Raw genomic sequence first — 25735 nt, forward strand, 5'->3', positions numbered from 1 at the left:
TTGAAGAATCAGAGGAATAAAACACCTGTCTGATATCATTATAAACTTACAGCATGAGGATTCCTTTTCTGAATGGTCAAGACAGAAACCAGGAATGGTATTTTAAGCTAGGAATGATGTGACCACCGCGACTCAACTATACTCTTAGTATAAGAATAAAACAAAACAACCAAAGAACTCAGTCCCACTATTTTGTATTACTCTACAGGACGAACATAGGATGGCCCAGAATAAAGACAGAATAAAGTCTAGTCATATGCTGTTTTTGCCTTTTAAAAGACGAATGTGATCAGAAAGACGGCAGAGAGTAAAATAATTATGACAAGAGTTAGAATCAAGAGCAGTCCAAACACTTTCCACTAATGTATCTCCAAGGCCTTGTCTTAGTGTGTTCTGTTAAAATGAGTCAAGGAAGTAACATGACATATGTTTAATTTGTTAACTATCTTAGGTATGGAAACAAAGTACAGTCTAACTGGCTGGCAGAGGGGGAAGATATTTATTTCTTCAGCACTTTTTCAGATGGCAGCTTTAAAAAGGGGAATGAATATATTAAGATAAAAGGCACACAGATTGCCTCAAATCTACAGCTTCGGGGAAAAGCTGGCTGATTCTCAGTAAGTTAGAAGCCTTGGAAAAAATCCAAAGTTCAGCATCAAGTTGCAGGAATAATATTAAACTTTAGAACTCTTGCTTATTTATTCAATGATGCATTTTGGCTACTTCCTTGTGCCTTTACCACTACTTCAAGCAACAATGAAAGAACCCATCTTGTTTCTCTGTGAATACTGGTTAATACTTAAAAAAAATTCTGGGTTAATATGTTACAGTCGCGTTTTTGAAGGGGTTCATTTTGACATGTGCTATCTAATTAGAAACTGCACCACTGCTGATAGAAAACATCAAGTTAACTTGTAGGATTTTATTTCTGAAATATTGGCAACATAATCTGGAATGATGTAAGATCTAAAAATCGGCACATATAACATTCAGAAAGTTGCCAAATCCTGTGTGTCAGACCATAAGCATTTCAGAAATATGAAAGATGGAAGGATATGGCTAGGCAATAATTATTGAATATATTTATTTAGATTTAAAAAAAAAGAAAATGAATTTACCGTGCAAGCTATCGTGTCAATGTGAAAGGATTTTCTGATCATAATCATGGGCCTTATCTCAAATCCACAGACAGAATATGAGGGAGTAAAAGGATGACTGGATTGAATTAGGGGACCTGGCTTTGCAGCTAAGTTGTTTTGTGGTTTTGTATATATCAATGAAGTTGGCTGACATCTGTTTCTTAGTTTTCCTATTTATTAAAAGAAGGCGTAGGACAAGGCAATGTGTAAGGGCCTTTCCAGGTCTAACATTTGATGATTATCAAAACTCAGAGTCTATAAATTTCCTAGTCCTGCTGGATTATTTGTAACAGTTTGTCACTTTATTCTTGGTCACGTTTCTCAGTACTGAGAAGCTCAGCTATCACTCAAGTTCTCTGAATCTTACACGATTTTTTTTCCCTATTAAAAAAAGTTGATTCTGAGATCCTTTGCCATACACTCCAGCAGCTTTGCCGTGAGACACTGCCACCCCTGCCAGTGACAAACCCAGTTAGCAGGAGCCGATTTGCAGGTGACAGGACTGTCAGCTGAGCTCTGACCCAGCCACAGGGTAATGGTTCTTACGAGGTCTGTGTGGGCTGAAGTGGCGACTACATTCCACATTTGGCCCAAATCTCACAGTTCCTGAGTGGGGCACTTTCCCCAGCTGAGACAATGCAAACTTGTTATTCTGCCTCCGGGGAAATCTATGCTGGAACAGCTGAAAGCTTGGACCTCACTAACTGGAACAAAAATAGCAACGTTATAGCATCCAGATTAGCACATTTGGGCTCCCTAGGACTGGGGAGCAGTCATTTTAATGTAGAAAGCTTGTGCCTGAGGGCACTGAAGGCAGGAAGCCTCCTCCCCACTTTACGAGAGCTGCAAGCTACCCAGTGCCAAATTCAAGGCTGCCCTTTCTTCCCGCTCTCTCCGCAAATGTCACAGGAAAGACAGACTTACATCAAGACTTAATTTGTTAGTCATTAGTTTGATGGCAGAAAATACACGTGTGTATTCTCATCATTACTGGGCTGGGTTTGAGAGGCTGGAAGACATGTAAAATAATTCACTGGGTACTGGCATAATAAGTCTCCAAAAAAGTATTTGAGGTGAAAAGGTGTTCTGAAACAACAACACATATATACTCTGTTCTAGTATTCAGTCACAGAGTATAAAGTACTAAATAAAGAGTAAGTGAAATCAACTGTGCTGGGAAATTTTTTTAAAATGTGAAACTTCATTTAGTAGGATTTTATGTTTTGAATCAGGGGTTGACAAACCTCTTCTTACAGGGCCACAGAGTAATAATTTCAGGCTTGTGGGCCATATGGTCTCTTTTGCAACTACCAGACTCTGCCGTTGTATCATGAAAGCAGCCACAGACAACACTAAGTGTAGGGGGATGGCTGTGTTCCAATAAACCTTTATTTGCAAGACAGGTGCCTTCCCCCAAGATTGTAGTTAGCTAGCCCCTACATGAGACACTTGCAAAGCATATGAATGCATTGCTTCATTTAACTCTCATGACAAATCTATGATGTGGGTAGTATCACTCGCATTTTGTCCATTTTGCAGGTGAAGACACCTGGGGTCATATGACCTGCCCAAGGTCACAGTCAATGCCTGGAGCTGGTGTCTGACCTCAACTCTGAATCCAGAGCCTGAGCTACGATACACAGTCTGACATGCTCTTTAGATAATGGCAACTTGTTTAAAGAAAGAAGTCGGACTGAAAACTGTTGGTGCAGCTATTTTTCTTATTAAAGGGTAGAGGACTGAGCCTTCGGTTGGAATGACCAATTCAGAACTAAGACACCTTCTGACTTTGAAAGTAAACATGAGAACAGAGATAGATAGCTGATGAAAAAACTAAAAGAGGTAATTGAGAAAATGCCTATTACAGTTAAAAACAAATAGGTAGGAAAGCAGGTAAACAAAAAAAAAAATTCTTACCATGGAAACCAAAAACTGGATGTTATTAACAGAGGGAAAAAGTGGTGAATGAGGCAGGTGACTGCTGTTCTAAAAACATTGAATGCCATCAGCTTAGGAGGGATTGGAGGAAATGGACAAAATGATCAGCAAGAGGTTACCTGCCCACATATTCTTTCATTTTCTTGGCCTTCTCGTCTCCCATTTTCTGTTCCTCCCACCTCAGTTGCCTATTTAGATTTGAAAAACAGCTACTCCTATCATTTCCTATATTACTGCCTCAAGTTTAATTTCAAGGACTTCACACTCTACCACTCTCCTATTTTGCACATCACTTCCTTAAACAAATCCACATCAGAAGTTCCTTAACCCTGTCAGGATCTCCAATTTTCATTGGGGTTACACGTCTTGTATTCATGGCTCATTGCTACCTGCCACTCCAGGGCACTTCATCTGTGCCTTTGCTCATCTCTGTTACACTCCCTGGTAGAACCCAACTCTGACTATATACCCAACTCTCCAGCTCAAGATGGATGGAAGAAAAAAAGGTTAGTGCTGAGTAATCTCACTTGAAATTTACTTTGACAAAGCCGTGGGACCACCCTACTATACTTCCCTGGTTAACTGTTTTCTGGGTCTCTGAGCTGATTATTATTTCCTTCTTCTCAAAGCTTCTAAAGGCTCCCATTTTGCTAAATTTAATGGTGAGTTCCCAGTGCTTATCTAACTCAATCACTAAGCATTTCACACAATTGCCCATTCTTCTTTGAAACGCTATTGTCATTTGGCTGCAGGGATACCACATGCTCTGCTGTCTTTCTATCTGCTACTCCTTTCTGCCTCCTCTAGACCTCAGTGCTGGAATGTTCCAGGGCTCAGTCCTCAGATCTCCTCTCTTAATCTAGACTCTAGGTTAGGGTTTCTCAACCTTGGCACTCTGGATGTTTCTGCTGGATAATGCTTAGGACGGATTGGAGGAAATGGACAAATGATCAGGACAGGGGGGGCTGTCCTGGGCATTGTAGGATGTTTATCAGCATCCCTGTCCTCTATTCACTAGACACCAGTAGCACCCACCCTTTCCCCAAGCTGTGACAATCAAAATTGTATCCAAACATTGTCAAATGTCCCTGGGGGGTGGGGGGATCACCCTTGGTTGAGATGTAGCTCAACTCAGCTAGCCCCATGGCTTCAAATACCACCTAGGAGCTGATAAGCCCCAAATATATATTACACCCCAAGCCAGACCCTGCCCCAAGCTCCGGACTTGTATATCCAAATGTCTTCTCTATTGCTTTATTTGGAGGTAGTGTTTGTATTTGCTTATTTATTCCCTGCCTCCCCAACAGAATGTAATCTCCAAGCAGGCAAGGATTTACTTATTCAATATTTACCCCCAGTGCTTAGAACAGGGTGGGCCATGTAGTGGGTGCTCAAAATATATTTGCTGCTTAAAGAATTAAACGTTTAACATATATTAACTCATTTCACATAGTTTATCAATGATGGGACAATTGGGCAGATCATTTTTAAACACATCAAGTCACCTTTTAAAGACATATTTTCTTTAATTCAAGATAAAAGGAATACATTATTTTGAAATAAATATGTAAGTAGTACTAATACTATCCATTAAATTTTAGATAAAATTTTGCTATAGTCTTGAAAATAACCAAACTAGTTCTTATTCTTTCAATACTTTTGTTTTACTCTGTATTCTTATCATGCTTCATTTCAATTTGCACTTGTAACTGTATATGAATATATGTGCATAAATACATATTTATTTCAAATAATAGTTGTGCCTTTTGACTATCATGATGCCAGTTAGCTGCCAATTCTTAACTGTAAGTCATTTCTATAGTTGTTTAGCCTCTTGGTCTAATTTACACTGTATCTGAAGCAGAGAGAAGAGGATGAATTTTCCAAGGAGGTCTGAATTCTCCTATCTTGTAAAAAATTGCTTCCTGGATAATAGCTATATTTATGTAATATTTCATATTACATTATATTTAATAATATTTGTAACAGCTATAGTTATGAATAGGTTGTACTGTTTTTCATTTTTTCTCTTCCTCTCCAGGAGAAGTAATAACCAAGCATAGCACTTCCTGGCCCCCAATTAGGTCTCACATTAAACTCTGCATATATGTTCATGCACATTACAATCAATTTTTAAAGAAGACCATGGCATCCAACATTTTCTTTTAAAATCCAGGCAGTATCCAGGCATCTTGCATCTTTCCCCCAAATCTCCTCGGTTTATTTATTTACGTGGGTGTTTACTCACTAAGCACACAGACTTGTGTATATCTCTATGTAAATTTCTCGAGGTTCCTTTATCCAGTCTTCTTGGAATAGAATTGAAAGATGTCTTAATGATTAGCGCAGGCTGGATGTGATGACATCTTACAACTTTATGAGTGATAGACAAGAGGTATTAAATATTTACGTATGCATAGCACAGAACTCAACCCAAATCCAACCAGTTCTATGGATGCTATAAGCTTCTACTCCATACACTTATCTGTAATATCCACAGTTACACTGACATATTTTAAAAAGTGTTCAGATTGAAAGGATTTTCTGTTTGGCCTCATTTCAGTGCGGAGTCCAACTGACTTTTTTTTTTTTGCTTTTTAAAAAAACTGTGGTGAAATATACATAACATGAAATTTACCATCTTAACCGTTTTTAAGTATACAGATCAGTAGTGTTAAGTACATTCACACTGTTGTGCTAAACTTTTATTTATTTATTTATTTATTTTTGCGGTACGCGGGCCTCTCACTGTTGTGGCCTCTCCCGTTGCGGAGCACAGGCTCCGGACGCGCAGGCTCAGTGGCCATGGCTCACGGGTCCAGCCGCTCCGCAGCATGTGGGATCTTCCCGGACCGGGGCACGAACCCGTGTCCCCTGCATTGGCAGGCGGACTCTCAACCACTGTGCCACCAGGGAAGCCCGTGCTAAACTTTTAAATGATATCTCTATTATATACATTTGAATCAATATAGCCAATCATGGTATTCTGTGGGGGGAAAAAACCCCTATCGAAATGTATTAGTTTCAGTATTATTTTTTCATCCATTGCTGGTTCAATACAAATTCACAAACAAACAGCTCTTAGAGGCATCTTTTAAAAATCTTTCATGTAAACAATACGCCACCAAAGACTGAATATTAGATTTTAACACTTGAGGAAATTTAAAAAATCATAAAAAAATTTTATGCTAGATTTCTCATCATTTATCAGCAAATGAAATGTTTCAGAAGAGAGTTCTGCAGTATTAACTTTGCTTTCTAAACAAAATTATTTTCATTTGGTTAATTCTAAATGTAAGTTTTAAGGAGAGACTTAAATCAAATCAAGACACTAATGAAATAGGATTTGATTAACTTCTGGCCAATGAATCTTGGAAAGTTTAAAAAATGAACACTTTCTCACAAATCTTCAATGTAAACAAATACAAGCTGTCTTGAGGACTCACAGCCCGGGCCACTGACGGAGTTAAAAACTGTAAATATTCTGAATATAAGCATAATTTGGTGAGTAAAGAACTTTACTAAATACAAAATCATTTTAATAATAAAACTAAAGGAAGTAGATCATGGCAGCTGTGTTTTAGAACCGGGGGAAAGAATGACTTAGCCAATTCAATGGGCCACTTCTCCACTAAGGAAGCTGTCTTGGGCATCTCCCCGCTTCCTGGGAGTGTGGGTGGAGTGCCCCACCTGTAAAGACACTTGCATTCTTGGGCCAAGATACCATGTAGTCTGTTTTTCACATAGAGCGGATTTCCAAGAAACTGGCATCTGCCCCCTAAATCTTGAAATATTCAGAGAACAGTGACTCAGTTGGACTTCCTGCTGAAATGAGGTTAAACAGAAAATCCTTTCAATGTGAACACTTTCTCAAATGAGTCAGTGTAATCGTGGATGTGGCTGAAGAAAGTGCAGTGGGTTTGCAGGCTGAAACAAGGATGGACCTGGTTGGTAGCATCGCTACTCTGGTTAGTCTCTCTTCTAACCAGACTCTCGTCAAGGAGCTCGCTCACTGTGTAGGAGGGGACAGAACTGTCCCTTTAAGAATGCAAAACCAACACAGCACAGTAAACACTATTCAGCTTTCCTCTGATGAACAAGGATCAATAGGCACCTATTGGGCAACATTCGATACATCAATTTTCCCTCCTTTGTAGACTGATATAGACAGAATGAATACATGCTGATGTCAGGGCATGCTCTGGAAGTCCCTCTTTCTCTCAACAAGTGTTTGGTATTAGATTTACCATATGCCTTTTGCTTGCTCTTACAAGTAGAGCATCTAGCCTCACAGAAGATGTGGCCAAAAAATGGTTACATCTTAGGGAATAAAGTCCAAATTTTAAAAAAGGAAAATAACTTTTGATCTGCCTTAACAGTTATTCTAGCCAAAGGTAATGCTAACTAAATGTAGTAACCTTTGGGGTGGGGGTCAGCTCAGCTACAGCACAGTTCTTATAAGACCAGTTTTGGCCATTGACACCAACTCATTAGGAAGATGGAACCTCCTAAGAGGCATAGATGAGCACTTACTGTGTACACAACAACCTGAAAGCTAAATTATCTTAGTGAGGATAAATCTTTGGTTCTTTCAGAACTACCTTCACGTTGAATGTTATTTCCTCCATGACGTACACGCGTTCAGGAAATGCTTTAGCCACCTCCTCCACACTGTTGAAATATTGCACTGGCTCCTTTATATCTCGGTCTTGCTCCAGCAGCTTGAATTGCCCTGAAATACGTGATAAACGGAAGAGACATGAGATGTTTACGCTGGACAGCTGTCACCGTGGCGACAGCATCCCCTTTCCTGACTCCCACTCTTCTCTGTCAAAGGCTTTCTGAGCGTTATCATTTAAAAAAAGAAAAAGTTACCGTGGCAAAAGGTTTTCTTGAACTAGGATATTTATTTAAAAATCAGTTTAAAAATGAAAGCAAACATATTTTTTCTTTTTTTGCTTACTTTCAGATTTTATTACCAGAGGATCAATAACAGATTTGATGGATGTTTACTTGTAATGTAAACTCGACGTTGAAAACTTAATGTGTTATATAAATGGTGGCTCATGTTGTTTGTAACAGTACGTCACGTTGTCATTTAGTTGTAATAATGCCCCCCCCATACATTGTATTCTAAAACCAAGGCTGAGTGGCCTGGGGGAACTGATTTTTTTTTAAATTAGTATTTTTAAAATGTGCAATGGAATAAAATAATACGTGGACCCTTAGCTTTCACAGATGTCCTTGGTTTCAACAGTACGTAGGCAATGCTGAGGGCTAGGAGCTGCTATAATTTGTAAGTCTATAGCTTGGCTGCGGCACACGGGTGGGGCTTGAGACCAAGGGGCCTGGGGAGGGCGCTGGGAGGAGCCCCCTTGCAGTGAGTGAGCCACTTGGCATCTGGAGCAGCACGTAGCTTCCATCTTTCCTTTTTACTACCATGTGTGAAATTCATGAGAGTAGAAATATACTATCAAAGTATCCATAATTGGGGGGATTTCTGAAGAACTCTGAACATATTCCTAGAAGTGTCAAGGCTCTATTATGCTGCTTGGACGTTTCTGGTATTTGTGATACTGCTGCTACATTCTAGAGGAGCTGCTTTCGGTTTAGCATAAAAGACCACGTACAATCAAGTCCGTGACGCCATGTTTCTTAGTGGTCATTTTCCGAACACTGTTTACAATATAACACTTGAGAAGCTTGAAAAGGAATGAAAAGCTATTACGAGGCAGATCTCTCTGCATGCGTCCACAGGGCATCAGGAAGAAATAGGGAAACTTTCATACTTTCAACACATTTTCTTTAAAGCATCTATTAGGTGGAGGCATTATTCTAGATGCTGGAGATAAATCAATCAAGAGACCAGATAAAAATCTCTGTCCTTTTGAAGCTTACACTGAAGTGGGAGACAGAGGATAAATACAATCAATCAGTAGAATATATGCCAGAAGGTGAGAAGTGCCATTAAAAATAGGGTGAGGGGGTTGGAGAGAGTGCAGGGTGGCCAGAGTAGGCATGGCTGACTTTGATGTAGCTGGGCAGTGAGTTCTTAGAATTCTAAGCACACGCAACAGTCTACACAGAAACCCTCAGGCGGATGGGCTGGTGCATCTCTGGCATGCTGTGGCTGGAGTGGGGTGAGTAGAAGCTAAGAAGGAAGAGAAAGAAAGTCAGAGAAATAACAGGTGGTTTAGATTGTCCACAGCTTTGCAGAACTGTGGTTCTTCATCTGAGTGCGATGGGGAGCCACCTGGGGGGTCTAAGTGCAGAAGAGGTGATTTAACCAATGTTACAGAAGAATCATTCTAGTTGCCATGTTGAGGACACACTGTAAAGGTGCCAGGCGTAGAAGCCCAGACACCAGTTAGGAGGGCCCTGCAATCATCCAGGTATGAGACGGCCGGGGTTTGGAAGCAGTGAGGAATCTGGCCTGAGTGGCTGAGGAATGGAGCTGCCACTAACTGAGATGGGCAGGTCTGGAGGGGTAAGATGAGGAGGTAAGATCAGGAATTCAGTCTGGACCGGTTAAGTCTCTTAGACATAGAAACGGAGATATCCCGAAAGCTCTTAGATGGATACGTAAGTGTGGAGGTCAGGAGAAAGGTCTGGCTGGAAATAGTTAACTCTGGGCGCCACTGGCACATGGATGATATTTAAAGCCATGACACTTTAATGATGACAACCACGGTCTCAAGTGTAGACTGAGAAGAGGTCCAAGGTTTGAGTTCTGGGAGACTAAGGACTGGCCAGGAAAATACGAGAAAAATCCAGAAGTGCTACATTCTAGAAGCCAGGTGATTTGAGTGCCTCAAGGAGAAGAAGGGGGAGTGATGTCAAATGCTGTGCACAGGACTGTGAAACGAGACTGAGAACTGCTGGATTTAGCAGCTTGTATTTAATTGGGGATTTTGATACGAGCAGTGGAATAGCTGGGCCAAAGCCTGATTGAAACTGAGAGCCTGAGAAAGGAGAGCTGGGAATAACAAAAATGGACAGCAGGTGATGTTTCAGGGAGTTCTGTGATGAGGGGAGAAGAGACACTGAGTAGTAGCTAAAGGGAGGAAGTGGGATGGGGCCTGGAGAGTGTTTTTGTTTCCTTAATTCGATGGGAGAAGTACCAGCACGTTTGATGCTGATGGGAATGACGCACAGATGATGAGGATTACTGGAGCACATCCTTGAGGAGATGGGGGGACATCAGAGTGGAGAAGCTGGCCTTCAACAGGAGTTCATCTGTGGCAGGTTCAGTGGGACCTGGGGGAAGCTCCCTCTTATTGCTTCAATATTTCCAGCAAAAGTGGGAAGGAAGGCATCAGCTGAGAATGAAGTTGAGAGAGGAGGTGTTTGAGGTTAAGGAAAGAGGAGAAGGTTGTAAAAAGTCCAGTGAGAATGAATACCATAATACGTCTGGTGGGCAGCCCTAAGTTCCCACTTGAGGTTAATGGTCATCATTTGAAAGTGAAACCAAACAGTCTAGTTGTGTGTTTTCCTCTAGCCAATGTCTGACACACAGGGGCTGGCGTGAAGCAGGTAGAGATTTGGATTCAGCCAATTACCAAGTGAGTATGAGACGTGAAAGAGGGACAAAGCAGGCAGGATGTATGCAAGGGAGTTCATGGAGCTTGAGCTGGACCCAACATCTTGGGAGGGAGGGAAGAGGATGAAAATAATCATGGGATCAACGGATGGCAGGTTCTGACGGACTTGATTTCCGTGCCCTGGAGGAGTGAGTTCGAGAACCAGGCAGAGGAGAGAGGTCAGAGAGTGGTACGTATGCAACTGAGATCACGGAGGGATGCAGTTATTGGCGATGCTGTGGTCGAGGGGGCGACCACGGGAGGTAAGCATTGTGGTGGTGAGAAGCTAAAGGAACTGAGAAGCCAGGGGTATCAAATGAATCATACAGGTAAGCACTGAAATCTCCAAGGGTGAGGAGAGAAGCACTGCTGGGGAGAACGGCAGTGAGCCAGGAGTGAGAACCATGGAGAAATGAGGGAGGAATCTTAGGCTTGGTAGATGAATGTACCAACGATGGGGGAGCAGGGGATGCTGTCTGATGACAAGAGATTTACAGCTGAGTTTTTAGGGAGCAGGGAAGGTCAGGGTAGAAATGAAGACCATAGAGACACTTATATCCCCTCAACTCTGGGGCAAAAAAAAAATAGAGCTACCACCTGAGAGGCCTTCAGGGAAGCAGTGTTTTCAGGGCATATGCAGATTTGGGTTTTAACAAAATTAAAGTAATTTCAGAGGGGGGTTTAAGGATGTAGGGCTTTTGCTAGTGGTGAACCTTGATGGAAGCGTTTTCAAGAGTTAAAGGGCAGGTGATGAGGGCAAAATAGAGGATGCACCCAGACATAACGGCTCATGCACCTTTTAGAAGAACGTGGAGGGATGAATAACACATTTGAAAATACAAAATACGTTGGACTATACCTTTTTCATAAAAAACAATTTTTAAAAAATCAAAAAGATTATGGCAATCTCAATACTACTTATTTAAACAAATTCTGCCAAATTAAACTTTTCATTTGTCATTATTCTACTTAGTCTGTGTACAAACTTTTAATACCTATGGTTTATCTACAGTTTTATGCTGTTTCTTTCGTATTTTCCTACATTTTCTCATGTGATGACACTTACAATACTTGCATAGCACTTAATAATGGATTCAACTCTTTTTCTATTCTTACATGATCAGTCTGAGTTTGGCAGGTGCCTAATATAAGTGGGAACTCTGCCATGTACATGTTTTATGATACTGGTAAATTACTAATCCGTCTGAGCCTTGCTTCCTTGCCTGTAAAGTGGGGACACTTCATAGGGCTGCTGTGGGTATTAAGTGAGATGATGCAAAGTACTCAGCACAAGTAGCCATTCAGCAACTCTCGGCTCCCTTCCCTCTTCTGCAAAGAGATTTTCTTTTGTCTTCTGGCTCACATTTTGGGGATAAATTTTCTAGCATGAGGTTATTAAATCAAAGAATAATACACAATTCCGTATGTTTACCATGCACGGCTATATTTTTTTCCAAAATACCAAAACCAATTTATATTTCTATGAATAGGCTACATGCCTCCTAGTTGGGGCACAATCTTGCCAGCACTGAGTATTTTTTCAATTAGACAATTCAATGCATATTAAAAAGCATCTCTTTCCTGTATTAATCTGCATCCCTCTGAAGATCAGTGAAGTTAAACATTTGAATTTTTCTTGTACAAATGACTGTACAAATATATAATAAATATATTTGACATAGTCTACATTTCTTTTCACTTCTAGAGACATCTAAGGGTCTGTTGGATTTTGATACTTGGAAGTCCCATTAGCACCAAATTCAACATGTCTAAAGTCAGGGAAGCACAATGCCTTGCATGCAATAGATACTTAATAAGTGTGTAATAAATATAGTCCTGGAATTGGCAAACAATGAAGCAATGCATAAGTAATTGCAGGTTTTCAAAGTTATAAATAAAAGGTGAACTACATTACTATACACAAGGTTTGTTTCTGAACTACTGATGAATGTTTTCACTCAACAGAGAAAGAAAGCAATGGTATACTTAAAAATCATTCAAATCTGAATAATGTACAGAACCTCAAGACATATTTTTCAGGGACCAATCCAACCAAAGGACAGATTAGATAAGCAACTGGAACTGTCTTCCAGGATGAAACAATCTTTCAGCATCAGGATGTAATATACAAGGGGAAAAAAGTAGTCACTAGTGAGCAAGAGTTCAAATTTATAGGTCCATTTGGTGGGAATACCCAGAATCACCTAACAGAGACATCAGATATTTGCCAATACTTCCAATTATCTTCAACTGTAATTTATATTTTCTAATTTGTTAGCAGAATAACAAAATAAATTGTAGATTTGGAACCTGAGCCAAGTCAAGCTACCATCACTAAACCAAGTATAGTTTATGAAAGTCTACAAATTATCTTTCCACGAGCATGAAATAGTTTAACTTATTTTAAAATTCTGATCAATATTCTAGAAAAATTTTCCTAAGGCAGGGGGCAGGAGGATCTGTATGCATGCCAAGTGGTCTGTAGATGTACAGTCTCTGAGCTAACAGATTACCCGAAAACTACATGCCTATACTAAATTCCATTCTGTCCCTTCTGAAAGGCATTCACAAGTCAAGGATGTGTCACCAAATCCTAACACTTACACATCAAATGAGACATTACCCTACAGAATAGTGCTGCCTCACAGAAATACAATGCAGGCCACACATGCAATTATGTATTTTATGATGGCCACATTAAAAAAGTAAAAAGAGAGCAGCGGCAGAGCACAGGGAGATCAGCTCGGTGCTTTGTGACCGCCTGGAGGGGTGGGATGGGGAGGGTGGGAGGGAGGGAGATGCATGAGGGAAGGGATGTGGGAACAGATGTATATGTATGACTGATTCACTTTGTTATAAAGCAGAAACTAATAAAAAAAATTAAAAAAAAAGGATGCTGAAAAAAAAAGTAAAAAGAGGTGAAATTTATTTTAATAATATGGTTCTATCTAAACCAATACATCTAAATTCAATATAAGAATCATTAATTAAATTTTTTCCACATTAAGTCTTTTAAATCCCATGTAGGTTTTTTTTTTTTTTTTTGCGGTACGTGGGCCTCTCACCGTTGCGGCTTCTCCCGTTGCAGAGCACAGGCTCCGGACGCGCAGGCTCAGCGGCCATGGCTCACGGGCCCAGCCGCTCCACGGCATGTGGGATCCTCCTGGACCGGGGCACGAACCCGTGTCCCCTGCATCGGCAGGCGGACTCTCAACCACTGAGCCACCAGGGAAGCCCCCCATGTAGGTTTTACACTTGCGGCACACCTGTTCACACTATCCTCATTACAAGCGCTCAACAGCCCATGTGGCTAGTGGTTGCTATATCCATGTGGGTATAGAACATTTCTGCCTTCTCTTAAAACTGGCTGCAGATACTGTTCACGTCCTTAAAAAAGATCATGTGATGGAATACCTCCTGACAAAATAGGATGTTTCATCTCATGAAATAACAGCTTCAGAACGCTTATATTTTCTTTTCCTTGCTCTGTTTGTCGTGATCGCTGATATTCTGGTTCAAAGAACAGAGCCTGGGTTTCTTGATATAAAGCACCTCTATCCCCTTAACACCGTTTTCCTTCTCTTTCAATTTGGGTGCTTGTTCTTCAAGCATCCTTTAGTTGTTTTTCTCTTGTGTCTGAGATCTCTTACTGTTAGCAGCCTCAAATATATTCTGGCATATGAACCAAATGAATAATCCTATCTGGTGTGGCTGTGATGTCAATAGTAAAGCTGTATAAATTCTAACCTTCTAGTCTCACCTGTGTTCGTCATCTCAGGAAAGATGGACAGGAAGACCTCAGAAGCACGCGCATGGGAGCACTGACAAGAATCTATTCTGAGAATGATGAACATACACAGATGAAAGAATAAGAATAAAAACAAAGTAGCAGCTAAATATGACCAAATGTTTTCACATCTGAACATACTGTACATCAGAAAAATTGATTCCTCTCATTCATTCTTTTAACTGTTTATTGAATATCCAATATCATCCATTAACTTCTGTCTCCTCTTTTCCATACAGTTTCTTTATATTGTCCTGTAAGATTTTAGTTCATGTTTCTTTGTGTATATATATTATTATTTTAAACATTTTCTTGTCATATGTTGAATGGTCTAAAACCAAATAAATATTTATACTTCTTACACCCCACAAATACCTTTAAAATCTAAATATATCAAATGTTTTAATGTAATGTTTTAAATACCAGGTCATGGGATATACGCAACTTCCTATTTCAGGGGTTGGCAAACTTGTTCTGTAAATATTTTAGGTTTTGTGGGCTAAATGGCCTCTGTTATCAACTATTCAACTCCGGTGAGGTATCTCAAAAGCAGCCACAGACGACATGTAAACGAATTACAACATCTGTGTTCCAATCAAACTTTACAAAAACAAGCAGCAGGTCAGATCTGGCCCTGAGGCCACACAGTTTGCTGACCTCTGTCCTGCAGGGAGACATCAAGAAATGAGAGACATCAGACAGGACAGCAGAAATGAAAATGACCAACACTCCTCTAAGTAGTTATCCTGAGGTCTCTTGTAAGGTAGTTGAAACTATACCCTAAGCCGGCCCATGTTCATCTTAGAATGGCAGTTTTCCCTTTAAATACGAGTCTAAAATCAAGAGGTGTTAAGCTGCACATGCGGATTGTATTAGGAGAATAATGCAAATGAAAAGCAAACGTGCCCACCTCCTCTCACTGTATTTTATGGCTTCTATTCTCCTATAAAAGAATAGGACCCTCTCAGATGAGTCAAGTTGAAGTTCTGTGCGAAAGATGCTGAGCCGTTGTGTTGCTCTGTTCCCTGTGACTGCTGTAGCCTAGAAGTCGGAACTTGTTAGAGTCAAATCCTGGAGCCAATTTAAAGAGTTAAGAGCCGGTTTCCTGACAAAATGTGAAATCAATTTATACAACACATCTTCCCACAATCCCCACATGGAGGAACTAATTTTTTTAACAGACCATTTCATGAATAACAGAGTCTTTGTGCCACCAAATGAAAACATTTGGAGATCGCTGAAACATCTGTTCTGAGATGTTACTGTCAAAACCCTGTTCCCGGAGAGGGAGGAAACTGCATTGTCTTTCAACAGTTTTGTTAATTTCATAAACCATCTCCATTGTGAGAGCTGTTCTGTCAGCAGGACCCTGAAATTCCCAGGAACGAATCCAACACCACGATCGTCGATGACAGGTTAAAGAAATTGAAGGTAATATGTAAAAAGCAAAGATGGGTACTATTATTGCACTGTTTTCATGATGTGCTTCTAAGACTATATTACATAATTAATCTGCTGACAGGGAATAACGGTCATCTAGAAAATATCCATTTTTTGGTGTGCGTCCCTCACGATAATCACAGTGATTCACCTCAATAGAGATGATACATTAAGCACAGACAGCTAAGAGGCCCGAAGTCCTACGTGAGGCGTCTAAGTTTCGAGCACCTGTATGAGGCTGAGCAGACAGCAGGACCACACACTCTCCTTTACTTAGAGGGAAAAATGGTCACTTGTCAGAAATGAAAAACGGAAATAAATTTTGCTAATTAAGAAGAGAGAGCAACGATGCTGAGATGCGTAGAGATAACAGAGGGAGTCAGAGGTGGTCAAATTCAGTTCTGTCCCGTTTGCTACTGGCTGGGAAGTTATGGTCAACAGGCAGTGAGAAGCAAGTCCCGTGCTACTGGGAAGGTGGGGCTCCCCATGATTCATGCCTCCCTGGTCGCTATCACGCCTGCTGATGAGCACCGCCTGCGGTAAATCTCCTTTCACAGCTCTGGTTTTACCGTTCGCCTTCCCTTCAGCCCAGTGGCTGACTTTCTGTGTGTAAATAAAACGAAACGAGAGCCGAAACCTCTAGTATCCATCTGTGGGCCCGTAACTCAAGGGAACGATGACATTCCACCAGCATTGCCCTCCCTGCTAGGAGCAGGAAAACGTCACAGAAACCAGCACAAAAGTATAAAATAGAAAAGAAAGCAACAAAAATGGCACTGGAACACCAAAGCAACCCAAGAATGGCTAAAACGAATAAAAATGGTTAAGAAAAGCGTCCCAGAATGTTGAAAACACCACAACCAGGACGGTGTGATTCAGCGTGGTGCCCAGTGTTGTACCACTCAGGACATCAAGCAGGCACTTATGAATGAATGAATGAATGCTTACTTTTTTTCTCTTACCTCTTTTGGAGACAGGCCGCCAACATGAAAGTTAGATGGTTTCAAGTCGGTTGTGCAAATGAAATACATTCTAAATGGTTTAAATAACTGGACCTTAAAACCACTGGGCCATTTCCAGATGTGAATAAATGAGGATTCTCAAGTGACAGAAACAACAAACCAAATGCCATTTTTCAAGAAGTAAATAAACATGGGCAGGAATTTACACTTACACTCAAGATTTAACTTTACAAGTGCTCTTGTATTTTTAACTTCATGGATGCAAGCAGGCTGGACTTTCTATAGGACTGAAATGTAAAAGTAGGACTGCCAGGTAAAAGAGATGCATCTTGTTATTTTGAACTGCACCAACCAATATACTGCCTTCTAAAAAGCATATGTAAATGTTCACACTTCTACCAACAACGTATGAAAACTCATTTACCTAAACCTTTCACCAATACTATTGGTGTTGGTGAACCATCTAGCGTCCCTTTTCTTGAGTAATGTGAAGAGTTTTAAGGATTTACTTAAATATGTAATTGCCAAAAACTTCAAATAGTACCAGAGGGTAAAAAGTCAGTCTCTTTCACAATCTTATCCTCAGATCTCCTTCCAGATGCAGTGCTATCATTCTCCTGTACATCTGGGTCCAGAGATGGTATCTGATACAGTCCATCGACACACATAATGCCACTCTTTTCCAAACAAATGGTAGGATTCTGTACAGTTCTTTTATCATTCCATAAAAATCTGTCTCATTCTTTTTAAGAGGTACACAATATTCTACCCCGTGCAAATACCATAACTAATTTAACCAGTCTCCTATTGATGAACATTCAGATTTATTCCAATCTTTTACCACACTGATGCTGAAGTTGATAACCTTGTACTGAAGGCTTTGGGTCCTTAATGCAAGTACATTGGCGGGAAAATACCTACGTGTGGAACTGCTGGGCCAAAAGGTAAGTCCATTTTTACTTTTGATAGGTATTGCCAAACTAACCTTCACAGAGTATATGTCCACTTATACTCCCACCACTAATGCGTTTCCTCATTTCCTATTATCATTGACAATCTGACAGGTAAAAAACAGTATTTCAGGGCTTCCCTGGTGGTGCAGCGGTTGAGAGTCCGCCTGCCGATGCAGGGGACACAGGTTCGTGCCCTGGTCCGGGAAGATCCCACATGACGCGGAGCGGCTGGGCCTGTGAGCCATGGCCACTGAGCCTGCGCGTCCAGAGCCTGTGCTCCACAACGGGAGAGGCCACAACAGTGAGAGGCCCGCGTACCGCAAAAACAAAACAAAACAGTATTTCATTGAGATTTTAACTGCATTTTTCTTATTATAAAGGTAGATATAATTATTTTTATAATAATTAAGTAATTTGTATTTCATATTCTGTTCAGTTTATTACCAATTTTTGAAATTTTTAATGATCTTAAGCATAATTAAAAAAATAAAAACACAAATAGGAATTACATTTCCTATTCTACAGTCTGATTCCCAGTATCACCTTCAGTTAGTTCCTAAATTATAATTTTTTTTGGGTGGGGGGAGGGAGGGGAGTGGAAGTGGAATTGGGATCAAGAAAAAGGTAAAGAACAAATCTGAGCACAAAGGCTCCAAACTTATAACCACAGACAATAGGAATTAAAGCCAAAGAACAGAAAGAAATCATTAACCAAAAAAATAATGAATTCCATCATAAACCATCTGTGGGTATTTCTATTTATTTCTCATCTCCATAAAACACGTGGTCAGACCACTGCCTTCAATTCTGAAACTCCATCCTTGAACTTAACTAGACCTGGATTAAAACCGAATCATTCTGGGACACATGTTCTAACCAGCCAAGCTATTTCACACCACGCAAATGGTTTCCCTACTTGTTGAAAAATGGGAAAATTGCATTTTTCATTGCATTTAGTTGGTCAGTTGCTTCTTCAGAATGATCAGAAAGTTTCTGGGGCACAATTATCACAGGCATGATGGAACCTAAAAAGGTTTCAGATTTGAACATGCTTGCTAACATGTAACGGTGGGAATCTCCGGGTCATCATCTTTCTTCTTCTATACTCACTTTTCCCCATGTCTTGCCCTTTCTTTCCTTGAAATCTCTTTGCCCTCAGCACTCACTGCTACTACTCTGGTTTCAATCCTTATCACTTCATAATGATATTACTGCTTCAGATCTTCAGGCTCTCTCCTGTCTGCCTTTCCACCAACACTTTACTCAACTTGAAACACAACCTGAATGGATTTCATTTCACTCAAGAACCTAAGTGTTCAATACATATTTGTAGAATAAATGAAGAAATAAATGAACGTACAATAGCTCTTTAATTTCTAACCACCCAGCCCAGGCTGCTCTGCCCTAGCTTTCACGTCCCTCCATGATCTGGCTCCACTCAGCTTCTGTAATCGTTTCCCCCACCACCTGTGCAACCATAGTCCTTCTCTACCCTTTGCCTGTGCTCCTGCTCTTTTCTCAGTCTGTGCAAAACCCTGGATCCTTTCAGTGCCGCTGTAAGTTCTGTGCATGACTGTCTTCCTTCTCCCACTCTCTCAGCTCTCCTGGGGGACCCCTTCTATCACCTTGGCTTCAAGGACCACCTATAAGCTGACAGCATACAAACATTCCCTCCAGCCAGATCTCTCCTGAATTCCACATCGGTCTACTCAATACCTGGTGCATATCTCAAACACTTCTTCCACAAAGATCTCTCTCAAAATCAACACCAGGGGCTTCCCTGGTGGCGCAGTGGTTGAGAATCCGCCTGCCAATGCAGGGAACACTGGTTCGATCCCTGGTCCGGGAATATCCCACATGCCGTGGAGCAACTAAGCCCATGGGCCACAACTACTGAGCCTGTGCTCTACAGCCCGTGAACCACAACTACTGAGCCCGCGTGCCCATGCGCCACAACGACTGAGCCTGTGCTCTAGAGCCCATGAGCCACAACTACTGAGCCTGCGTGCTGCAACTACTGAAGCCCGCATGCATGCCTAGAGCCCGTGCTCTGCAATGAGAAGCCACCGCAATCAGAAGTCCGTGCACCACAACGAAGAGTAGCCCCCGCTCGCCGCAACTAGAAAAAGCCCACACGCAGCAGCAAAGACCCAGCACAGCCAAAAATAAATAAATTAAAAAAAAATCTACACGTGCAAAACTGAACTCATCTTTCTACTTTCTGAATCAAGCAGCCACCGAAGTCAGAACCCCAGGTGGTCATTCTTAACCCCTCCCTTTCCCTAATCCCTCACATTCATCTGGTGTTAATTCAACTCCATTCCCTTTCTTGAACAAACTACAACATCTCTCGCTTTGGCCAGTTTTACCAGTTGATTGCTTTACCCCTTGACTGCCATTCCAGAAAACTATTCTTTCCACTAGTGCTTAAAATTAAAGTTGAATCCTATTTTAAATAAGGATAATTTGCAGAGGATTTATTTACAACAGGGTCATTGATGATGGTGTGGGTGGGCTGCAGGGGAAGCAGAGTGAGAAGCTAGGGACAGTATCAGAGAAGAGGTCACCACCATAGGCCTGTGGTGCCAGGGGGAGGGACTAGTTACAGGAAGGAGAATGTTATGTAAATAAGGTTGCCCTGAGAAGGGGAGAAGCAGCTGTTCCCAGGCTATCCTTCAAGGGAGCCATGAAGCTGGAGAATATAAACACCTTGACCAGCTTCCTCCCCTGACCTGCCCATCTCCTGCTGGGGCTATCTATCCAATGGCTGAACTTAGCTGGAAATCAAAGGGCATGAGAGTCTGCTGATTTGGCCCTACTGGTCAGCCTCTGGGGAGGGGCAGGGTGGAGGCAGTGGAGGACAGGCTGGGGACGGGGGTGTACGCCCTTCTACCCTATGATTAAAAGACTTTGGAGGCCTTCCACCTCCTGTAAAATTTAACTTTATAGAGAATATATAGGCCCTCCAAGATCTGACCCTTACTTTCCTCTCATTATGCTAAAATCAAATCCATCTAGATCCATCCACAGTGAGTTATACTTCTTCTTATACTGAACTCAAGATGTGGAATGCCTTTTCTCTATTCCCAGGTTTGGCCAAGCTATTCATCCAAAACCAATTCACACTTCACCTACTCTATAAAAAATCTTCTTAGCTCAGGTATATACCTGGCCGCACTCTTCTGTGATCTCACTGTCTACAGATCTTTATCCAAGCATGTAAATTTTATCATTCTCATCTGTTTACATGTCTTTGTAAACTAAACAGTAAACTCTCTAAAGGAAGCAGGGGGTGTGTCAATCACCTATTTATTCCTGGTGCCCAATACTGTGCAAGACACATAGTAGGTACTTAATAAATAACAGCTGAATGAGGGAATGAATTTAAGTATGAGCTCAAGTCCAATGTCATCCATGAAGCTCTCCCTCACAACCTCAGCCCATCCTGATCTTTGTTCATATTTATCACCGGAGTTTGTTTAACTATTCCCTACTTATTTCACCTGTTTTTGTATTGTTCTCTTGGACCACAAGCACCCTGACAGCAGGAATCATGTCTTCTGCTTCTCTGACAGCTCAGTTTGAGTCCATACTAGAAACTTACTAAATGCTTGCTTTGAAGAACAGGTGCTTAGAGTAGGAGAAATACATATATATATATATATGTGTATGTAAATATATATAATATGTATTTTTTCCAGAGTACCAAAATCAAATATTTACATGACCAGAGAAGCTGTACATTAGTAAAATTAGTAAAAAGGTGGAGATGGCCACCTCAGAGCTCCAGCACCTGCTGATTTCCAGAGGCAGGAAATCTGGATTTTTTTTAATGTAAATGCACCTAATTATTAATAGTTTTTAACGATTCACTCAAATAAAAAGTCTCCTCTAACTCAGGGACTACCCTGGGTTTCTACAAGACAGGAGGGAGTGGTTGTGGTTTGAACAGGGCCTAACACAATACTGACTGACGTGATGCCATATGTGAGTGGGCAGATATCAGTCAGGAAATATTTGAGAAATTTAGGTGGGAAGTCTAGGCTCTTGGGGTGCTTCCTTTTCCCTCAAATTGAAAGGATGACTTTAAGTGGGAGGCCTCCGTTTACAGCTTTTAGCCTAAGCTTATGAGCAAGCTCATTTAAGACCTACAGTGCTGAGAGCCTTCTGCCTGGACACAGCCGAGCTCCCTCTACTTCTGGCCTCTACCACAGGTATTCCATCTAAACGTGGTAACGGGTGATGGTAGGTCTTGCCTGACTCTGAAGGCCAGAACGTGTTAAATGGCAGCACTAACAAAGAATGAGAAGAGAGAATCACATACCAAGTGACCAGCTTCTTAAGAAAGAGACTCGATAGAATGTGGAAAGACAAAATACAAAAGAAAAAGGAGTCTGAGCCTCTGGACCGGAGCCATGTCAGGATGACTCCACCGAGAGCCTGCTTTCAATCGAAAGGTGTTCACACACACATTACCTCACTCAACAATCCACAGTGGTGGGCGGGGATTATCAGAGACTTTACCCACGAGGAAACTGAAGCTGGCAGAGATTAAGGAATATGTCTTTGGTCACAGCAAGTCAATAGCGAGCCCAGGACTGTCACTCATGCGTTCTCATCCTAAGCCCACTTTTACTGTGCTGCTTCCCCAAGCCACTAATACCTCCCTCCTCAGGATGAGGGTGACAGGGAGAGGAGCTGACTGTGCCTTGTAGGTTACTGAAAAAATTCCCCAAAGTTAGTAGGAAGAAGGGTCATTTACTATTTACATATGCAACGAATTCTTCTTTGATAGTGTGGAGGGCTATTCAGATGGTCCTGTTTAATCCCCACAATGACCCTGGCAATTGGTTACATGATAAAACCTATCTTCACTTCTGGGTAACTTAGGGTGACTGGAGCATGGAAGGTACACAGTGTCACCAGTAATTCACCCATTCAGTGGAAACAGAACCCAGCTACTCTTTCTAATCTCTGGCACTGGAACTAGTCGCTGGGATGAAGCAGCTGCTTCTATTAAGGATCAAAAACCCACATTAAAAAAAAAAATCAAGGTTCTAATAAGTAAAAAGCAATTTTATTTGAGGTAGGATCCTTTTGGAGAAATAGAAAATGATCTATTTATCTACATTAAAAAGTTACATAAAAAGTTACAAACAGCAAAAGTAAAACTTCAATTTTTATTTGTAGAACTTAAAATCACATAGTACAAAAAAATGAAGGGGAAAACAAAGGTTAAGAGAAAATGGGAAGCAGGGAAAGTGAGGCAAAAAGGAGATATGGAAACAAATTTAAAAAAGAAAGTGAGACAGAAATTGATGCAAGAAAAAAACATTACACACAGATAAACACAATTTCAACCCAGACAAAGGAGAGGAAGACCCCACCAACGCAGATGGACAAAATATGGACGTACATGACACAGACAGACTTTAAAGCTATGTTGTCATTTTACAACTATAGGCAAAAATGAAGGTATTCTGTATAGAATCAAAGTTGAGGTCTAAGAGTTTTCAGTACTATGGTTCATATGATATATGCTTCTCTTCCATGCCTTATGGAAGTATTTAAAAAGGAAAAAGAGAGCCAAACTGCATGTCCAAAGTGCGGGGAGGGTGAGGAAAACACTCAAGGATTTTAACATTCCACCATTATTCCTCTATTGAAACATGACCCCTTTCTTGGATTCTCATTTGCTCCCTTTTCCACAGCCCAACAGTAAACTCCCACACACCAGTGGGACCACAGAGGAGAGACAATAATACAAGCAGCTGCTCAAGCTGTGGTTTTCATTAGGAAAAAAAGTGCCTTGATTATAAGGGATTTAGTTTTGAACCTTCAGGCCAAAACTGAACTGATTAAAACTCCATGTAGAGAAACACGAATGGTTTCTTAAAACTCTGATGTAGCGCATACTCGGCATAATCAAAGGGGGGTGGGGAGAACCATCCAAATTTTAACACCCACCTTGGCTTAGCGCATGGACTTAAAGATGGAAAAGCTAGCAAAGACACTCAGTGAAAACATACTGTAGAGGTCCTAAATTGCATTTCTGTAAGGGTTAGGGGCACATTTTCACCAAATTCTTTAGCTACAAAAAGCGAGGCAATCAAGCCATAAAAAAGATGTAGAGGAAACTTGAACGCTTAGTACTAAGAAAAAGAAGCCAATTTGAAAAGGCTCCAGACTGTACCATTCCAACTATATGACACTCTGGAAAAGGCAAAACTATGGAGACAGTAAAAAAAATCAGTGGTTTTCAGGGATTAGTGGAGAGGGAGAGATGAGTAGGCAGAGAACAGAGGATTTTTAGGGCAGCGGAACTATTGTGTATGATTCTATAATGGTGGATACATGTCATTATACACTTGTCTGAACACAGAGAATGTGCAACACCAAAAGTGAATTGTTATGTTGGGTGATAATGATGTGGTTCATCAGTTTTAACAAAGGTACCACTCTGGTTGGGGATGGTGATATGGGGGAGGCTGTGTCTGTGTAGGGGGAGGGGGTATATGGGAAATCTCTGTACCTTCCCCTTTAATTTTGCTCTGGAACTAAAACTATTCTGAAATAAAGAGTACTTATGTGTATATATAAACACATACATACATACACACATACATATATACACACACACCAGCAAGGCAACTCTTTAAAGGCTTGCAGTCGATACAAGAGCAGAGCTGAGGTATGGCACTCCTGGAGCCAGGCATGCTCTGTTCTCATGGCTTAGCACGTACTCATGGGTTATTTCACCTCTATGTCTTCACACAGTAGTTAAGCATATGAACTTCTGGAGTTGAAATCCTGGCTCTCCCTCCCACTGGGCAACTCTGGTTAAGTCATGACCTTCTACACCTCCGTGTGTCTCCTAGTTCCATAATGCAAGGGCAATAACACTAACATCAGCTACTGGGATCATTAAACTTACATAAAGGGCTTCACTTGATGAGAGGCACATGGTAAGGCCTCAATGAACATCAGAGAGAAGTCAAATGAGACAAAGATGTACCTGTCACGAATGAAAAGAAATGTAATCACGATACTCTTTGGAATGTGGTCCTGGTTAGAAGAACAGTGTTAGCGCCTTCTTATATTAATCTGGGCAAAAACTCCAGAAGAGGAGGAGCCATTACAAAGCATTCTAAATTTTAAGAAGTGGCACAATTGATAGCCAGGTAGCTGGGAGGAAGAGAGGAGAAAGAAATGCGGAAGATGTGGATTCAGGGTGAAGCACTGCCACCTGGTTCTGGGAGAGAAAGACAAAGAATGGGAGATGGCCAGTTTTATCTTCTCTACGACAAGCTGCCTACTGTACCCTCTGCTCAATGCAGAGCAATTCCAGTTAGAATGTCTCACACTCAAAATACAATTACTCTAATATGTTTGTGACCACAGTGCCGTGGATGAGAGTCCTACGCTTATTAGGAATCAGTCAAAATTGCAGTAAAAAACAGAAACTCTAGTAAAAGGAAAAGGCCCTACGTGACAAAGAGCCCTTCGTTCCTGTTAAATCTTTTTCTTTTAATTAAAAAATGGAGAAGCAATAGCTATGCTGTGCTCTGAGACCTAGGGCTCCATTTCTGTTCAAGGGCTTCATGAATGGCATGCTTTCAAACAGTAAATACATACCTATGTACGACACTCCAGAACCATGGGAAGGTTTCCGCCTCCACCCCTTCACCAAAGAACTACTCTCTCTTCTTTTGTTTGCTTTGGTCTTTGCTGACAACACGTCCCTGCTCTTGCTCCCTTCTTGCAAAGCTTCATTTTCATCCAAATGCCTCCACTTTTATTCGCTGCAGATCGAGCTTATTGAGCATTCTCTAGTGCCTTTCAGGTCTGTCCCTGTTCCATGTTAAACAGGCTGTGGTGTGACTGCAGGGCTGCGCTCAGTAAAATATTCCATCCAACGAGGGCAGTTATGTAAACA

The 25735-nt window shown here is 41.1% G+C and overlaps 1 protein-coding gene across 2 annotated transcripts in view; it reads right to left on the reverse strand.

Annotated features, from left to right (window-relative positions):
- Nucleotides 1-25735, reverse strand: part of GAREM1 (GRB2 associated regulator of MAPK1 subtype 1) — a 212950-nt gene that overhangs the window by 50127 nt on the left and 137088 nt on the right. For both annotated transcript variants that reach the window (XM_081251773.1, XM_081251772.1), the window contains exon 3: nt 7679-7809. In XM_081251773.1, coding sequence (XP_081107899.1) covers nt 7679-7809 — 131 coding nt within the window. The remainder of the gene's footprint in view (nt 1-7678; nt 7810-25735) is intronic.

The sequence above is a fragment of the Mesoplodon bidens genome, assembly GCF_964165515.1.
Source record: "Mesoplodon bidens genome assembly, chromosome: 13".
NCBI lineage: Eukaryota > Metazoa > Chordata > Mammalia > Artiodactyla > Ziphiidae > Mesoplodon > Mesoplodon bidens.